Raw genomic sequence first — 6,391 nt, 5'->3', positions numbered from 1 at the left:
TATATATATATATATATATATATGAGTAGCCAAGCAGTTTCTCAAAAAGAAACTGCTCTGTCCCACCTCCTCTCCTAATTTAACTCCTCTTCTGCTGGTATAAAGCTGTCCACCCTTCCTTGGATTTCACAGTCTTGCAAGCTGCATGTCAATCTAAATAATGCTGGGAGCACAAAAAAAAAAAAAAAACACCCAGTACATGCTGTAAAGTGGTTGGTGTTATGAAGGACATTCAGCCATAGAAACCATGTCAAAATGACATGGGACGGAATGCAGTCCTTGGACCCATCAGATCCTGGCAAAGCGTCCAACTCATGTCAGCACGAAACATGGATGTTAAATGACACACACACATATATGGGAACCACCAATGTCCAAGGTTGACCATTCTTCTATACATGTATGTGCAGGCCTGGAGCCAATACAGCCTCTCGCCAGTGTCATCACGGCTGTTCTTGTTAGAATGTAAAAAGTTGGAAGAGATATCACAAATCATCTTACCCAACCCTCAAACATTTCTATTACTCTACTGCTCTGGATCAGTACTTTTTAATTGACCTCAAAAAAAGATAAAATGAAAAGCTGCTTTTTCTGGGATTTGGACTCAGAGAGTGGAGTATAAACAACAAAGTGATTATGAACTATGCTTTAGAGAAAATAAGTAGAATTGAGGCCACAATGTAAGAAAGAATGACACTTAAAGTCGCATGTTGTAAAGTAAAACTCAAACCTGCTGTTTACTTTGTACTTACACAAAACAGCTAATTTTATATATGATTTTATATATATATAAATATATATACATACATATATATCATGAAATTATTTCTAGAAGGATATCATATTGTAGAATAAATTACATCAGTTGTGGACTTACTTGTTCATGTAGCTTCAGGTAACTATGACGAGGAAATGCTTTGTCACAATGTGGACAACCATAAGGATTTGTTTCAGAAATTCCAATGCTGAAAGGGAGCTGGTCTGGAGAGATATTTTCAACTCCTGGAGAAGCTGGAGATTCACTCATGCCACTTGGACTCTGACCACCATGATCTAATGAACAAGATGATGATGGTGTAGCAGAGCCACTGGGCTCACTCAGGTCCATATCACAAACTAAATCATCGGAGTGTTCTGCAAAAGAACAAGCTAAGTCACTTAAACGTCTAAAATACAAAATTTATAATTTTAATAAGGTTTGAGAAAATAAAGAGAACATAAAACTCCTGATACACAGATTCCCAAGTTAAAGCTGCAAAAATGCTCCCAGAAACTTTAAAAAATATATGGAAACAATAATATATTTTGTATAAAATCCAACTACAAAATATTTGGGGGTTTTATGACGTATAAACATAGGACCTTAAAAATTTTAATCACACCAGCTACTGAGCAAAGTCAACAGAAAATTAGACCTTATAAATGGTAAATCAAAGAGGAAAATCAAAAGAAACAAGAAAATTATCTTCATGAAATAGTTGCAAAATTTGAAGGACATGATAAATATGTGAAGATGAAAACAAAGATGTCAAGTTTGCATATTTAACTATAGGAAACAGTATGAAATTTTGGATGTTGGTGCACTGATAAATTTAAAACATTTGCCAAAATATTAAGAAAAAAAAAAAAAATTCTGCCAAAGAGAAGGAAGTAAAGGTGATTGATTAGAAATGTTTTTAACAATCACAACCGCTATGGATTGCTATGGATTGAATAGTTCTTTGTTTTCAGGTTAACAAATTTCCACTTCATAAAAGATATATTTAGAAAAATATGAATGCTGCCTGAGTTACAACCAAGTTAGCCAAAATTACAAAGGTCATAAATCAAATAAGTTCTAATTGAATGACAGCTAATTTTAATTTTATATGAAATAAAAAAATTTCTAATTATATTTCCAAAAATGGTATTACAAGTCCCATAAAACAAAAACATTCTAATAAGTAGTTACCACCACAGATATTATATGTTATGATATAAGCAAGCAATGTGCTGATTGAGTAGAGGGGGCTGTCACTTTGGGAATTAGTAATTGTGTTTGTTACAATAATGATGTTTGATGCAAATCTTGTTTTCATGCTGATTTCATAAAACTATATCTTTTTAAGCTAAGGTCATTAAACGAATATTTTTTTTTAATAAAATTTGTTTCAGATGGAAATAGTGAAACTCAATGAAGTAGTAAGTTTTTCCTAACGTTGATTTTACTGAGCATATTTTTAACACTTTTTCTGTAGGATAAAGTTTGATTAAATTAAATATCATTAAAATTTTCCAATGAATATTCACTGGGCAAAATGGTAAAACACAGGAGTTAAAAGAGGTCTGTTTGGATTTGTTGCATCGAGGTAAGCCCGTACATCACAAAAAAACAATACATTAGTAATCGTCTGTCAAAGAGTGAGTACATCTTTTTGGGACACCCTGCACATATATATAACTTTATGTCCACTTTTCCATGCTTGCATGGGTTGGATGGAGTTCACAGAGGCAGATTTTCTACAGCTACATCCTTCCTGTCACTGACCTTCACTTGAAGGTAATATTTCTCTTTGACCAGAAATATTCTTGCAGAATATTAGAAATGATTGACACTGATTAGATGACGAAATGCAAACAGAGATACACTCACACATACACACACATCTCTCTCTCTCTTCAGTTTCTGTCTACCAATCCACTCAGGCTTTGATTGATTTGGGGATATAGTTTAAGAAACTTATCCAAGGTGTCAAGCATTCACAAATTCAGAATTATTTCTAGTGAAAACCCTGGAAACTGGTATGAATAAAGAATATAATTTTCATGTATTTAAAAATATAATTGAAGTATATGAACAAAATAGGTAAAAATTTCAAATACAGAAAAACAAAGAAAAAATTAATAGAACTCATTAGACCAATTTTTAGATAAAATTTGCTATTTACTGGTGGGAATAACTAATTGAGATATCAATTGATATGACTATTATAAAATATGTCTTTGCATATATTGTTATAAATATCACTATATATACTTTGCATAGTAAAGACATAACTTTTCAACAGGAGTGACTTCATTCACTTTAGATTCATATTCTTGACAGTTAAAGAGAAAGAAACCTATTCAAAATATAATTATTTTTAGAACAAACCCAAGCTGACAGGTGTTATAAAATGTAATGGTTAAAAAGTAAAGTATTTTCAGGGAAAGACGTATTGAGAAGAAAAGATTTCTCACAAGCTGAATCCCTCTGGACAAGAAAGATGGCCACCCAGTGAGCTGGCTTGGATGCCTGATTTATGCATCAGTTCAGATAAAGCTCATATTGCAAACCAGGGATCTAGATCTTTTTCCCAGTGGATATAGAGTTTCAGGCCAGTTTTCATGCAAGCCTACCCAGGAGGTATCATTTAAGACCACCTATTGCTTTAGCTGACATACATTACTATCTCATTTCTATCTTATGATATTTGCCAGAAGAGAGGAAAATAAATATAAAATAGACCTCCCAGTTTTATTTACAATTTTTTTTTTACATATCTTCCAACAGGGAAGGAATAGAACATCAAGACATGGTAGTAGGAAAAGTGGGTTCCTATTTTTATTTTAACTGTTTTATCAAATATACATTCCTATTCTTAGTGATGCAACAGAAATAACAAACATTTAGTTTTAACACAGTATATCAACAATAGTGTCAAGCAAAATAGGATTTTGATTATCAGCAGAAATTCACTGTGACAGTTATTTTGTTCAAGCTGAAGTCAGCCTCACTACATGAAGTAGATATCACAGATATCAAATTAACTCATCTTACTAAAAGAAGTACATAGCTTACTTAGATTTCTTGTGTTTATTTTTTCTCTTGAAACAGCAATTTACCCACAGCAGACATATATTAAAAAGAAAGTGATGCCCCAAACATATAGATCAATACAATTTTAGTAAATTTGGACTATGTATGTAATCAAAGTAGGGAAAATCTGATTTTCTTGCTGACAATCAGCATAAACAACAAAAAAAGCTGTTTCAAGTTTTAAGTCGACAAGGGTTGTTTGACCTGGTAGAAGTAGCAACCAAATAGCACACTATCATATCCAAATAAGGAAGGAAAAAGACAAGAGTGGCTACAGCTAGAATTCATTTGTTTATGTCTATTGAACCAAGACAGACTTGGTGCTAAACAACAGCTATTACAAAACATCATTTACATTTTGTAGACTGTCTTTCCCGACATTTCTGAAACAGAGGCATCATGAATGCCATCATGATGATTTACTGAATGTGTATGTACTTTTTGTTCAATCTCTTATAACACGACCAAGAAATATAATTCTAGGATGGCAACTAGGCAAAGAAGTATCAAGCAATCCTAGATGAGGAAGACTGAAGAAGAATATGAAAAAGGCTTGAAAACTAATCTGAAGAAGCTGAATCTCATGAAAGAGATGACAAGAGTTTACAACAAATAGCGAGAGATTATGCAAGAGAAGACCCATCCATTACTATCCAAACAAGGAGAAGGCATAAAAATTATCATGATGACAACAATATTTATTCTTGTTCTAAAACAATTTTCAGATTAAAAACCTCACAAAGAATATGTTGATACAATTCATGAAAGTAATTTTAACCTTGTTGGTTCTCATTCAACTCTGTGTAGTCAAAACTTACATATTTTCTTGTTAGATAGACTAGATAGGATTTGTAGGCATGTAAATTTGTAAATTTAATAACAAATACATAAGCAGAATTACATACCTTGCTGCAGAACAATAAGTTTTATATAATATTTCAAGATCAAAACTAAATATGTTGATGACTAACCAAATTCGATGACTAGCACCTGTGCCAGTGGAGTGCTAAGAGCACCATCCGAGCGTGATCATTGCCAGAACAGCTGTCTGGCTTCCATGCCAGTGGCACGTAAATAGCACCATTTGAGCGTGATCGTTACCAGCGTCGCCTTACTGGCACTTGTGCCGGTGGCACGTGAAAAAACATTGGAGCGAGGTCATTGCCAGTACCGCTGGACTGGCTCCTGTGCAGGTGGCACGTAAAAAACACCATTTTGAGTGTGGTCATTGCCAGTACCACCTGACTGGCCCTAGTGCCGGTGGTACGTAAAAGCACCCACTACACTCTCGGAGCAGTTGGCATTAGGAAGGGCATCCAGCTGTAGAAACTCTGCCAAATCAGATTGGAGCCTGGTGTAGCCATCTGGTTCACCAGTCCTCAGTCAAATCGTCCAACCCATGCTAGCATGGAAACAAAGGTAAACAAAGTTCTTTTTTTAGTCTAAAATATACTCTCCTTCATTTTCTAGAATGCTCTTCCATCTATCTGGTAGACTCGCAAGGCCCCCGCCTTCCAAAATTCACTAGTCTGTGACAAAAAATAATCTTCCAGTACTGTTCTGACCTTGTCTACAGAATTCATATTTTTTCTGTTCAAATGATTTTGAAGACTGCGGAATAAATGATAATCAGATTGAGCAATACCTGGTGAATATGGTGGGTGGGGCATCGTTTCCTATTTAAACTGCTCCAGTCTTTGGAATGTCATCCTTGTTGTATGTGGCTGAGCATTATCCTGATGGAAGAACACCTTTCGTCTTCAAACCAAAGACGGTCGCTTTTCTTCTAGCACTGACTTAAGCCGCTCGAGCTGATTGCAGTAGATCTCCTTTGTTATAATTTGGCTTGGGTTTAAAAGTTCAAAGTGGACCATCTTATCAAACAGGTAACATTACCTTATGTGGGTGAAGAACTTATTTAGCCTGGAGTACCAGTGTTTCTCCTTTACCTACCCACTGTCTTCGACACTTGATATTTTTATAGAGAACCCATTTCTCGTCACCAGTCACTATTTGATCCAAAAAAGGTTCATTCGTGAGATGTGACAGCAAAGAAGAGCACATATTCACTCTCTGTGTGCAATTAAACTTGGAAAGTTTGTGAGGAACTCTGCTAGTTCCTCAACAATTATGATAGGATTTTGTTATACCAGGGTTTGCAGGATGTCCTTATTGAGCTCTGTAAATCTTCCAGGATGAGGCTTATCTTCTTGGCTGTAGTTTCTGGCTCAGAATTTCTGGAACCATCATTGACACTGCCTTACAGTTATTGTCTGATCCCCATATACTGCATTAATATTCCTTGCACTTTCTGTTGCATTGTTACCTTTAGTGAACTCATAAAGAAAAATATACTGAATATGCTCCTTTGTCATTTCCTTTATAGCTTTGAAAAATTAATTGTTAAAATTGAATTACACTCTTCAAAATTTGCACTAAGAATAAGCATAAGGTAAAATTACTCCCTGCTTTTATAGCGAGTTGAGAGTTGATGCAGGTAGTTTATCCTATCCCTCTCCAACTTTTAGTTCATGCAACTGAAAAAACTGCATT

The 6,391-nt window shown here is 34.7% G+C and overlaps 1 protein-coding gene and 1 long non-coding RNA gene across 4 annotated transcripts in view; one reads left to right on the top strand and one right to left on the bottom strand.

The window, feature by feature from the left end:
- Nucleotides 1-6,391, bottom strand: part of LOC106881035 (zinc finger protein 423) — a 273,101-nt gene that overhangs the window by 31,341 nt on the left and 235,369 nt on the right. For 2 of the 3 annotated variants that reach the window (XM_052966838.1, XM_052966837.1), the window contains exon 4: nucleotides 878-1,134. The exons of the other annotated variant lie outside the window; for it this stretch is intronic. In XM_052966838.1, coding sequence (XP_052822798.1) covers nucleotides 878-1,134 — 257 coding nt within the window. The remainder of the gene's footprint in view (nucleotides 1-877; nucleotides 1,135-6,391) is intronic. 3 annotated transcript variants of the gene reach the window in all.
- The window catches only part of LOC128247531 (uncharacterized), a 13,062-nt gene that overhangs the window by 3,857 nt on the left and 2,814 nt on the right, over nucleotides 1-6,391 (top strand). The gene's annotated exons all lie outside the window — the stretch shown is intronic.

Source organism: Octopus bimaculoides, chromosome 1, assembly GCF_001194135.2.
Source record: "Octopus bimaculoides isolate UCB-OBI-ISO-001 chromosome 1, ASM119413v2, whole genome shotgun sequence".
NCBI lineage: Eukaryota > Metazoa > Mollusca > Cephalopoda > Octopoda > Octopodidae > Octopus > Octopus bimaculoides.
Note: the sequence above shows the minus strand (reverse complement) of the source record. Positions and strands in the feature narration are given on the sequence as shown.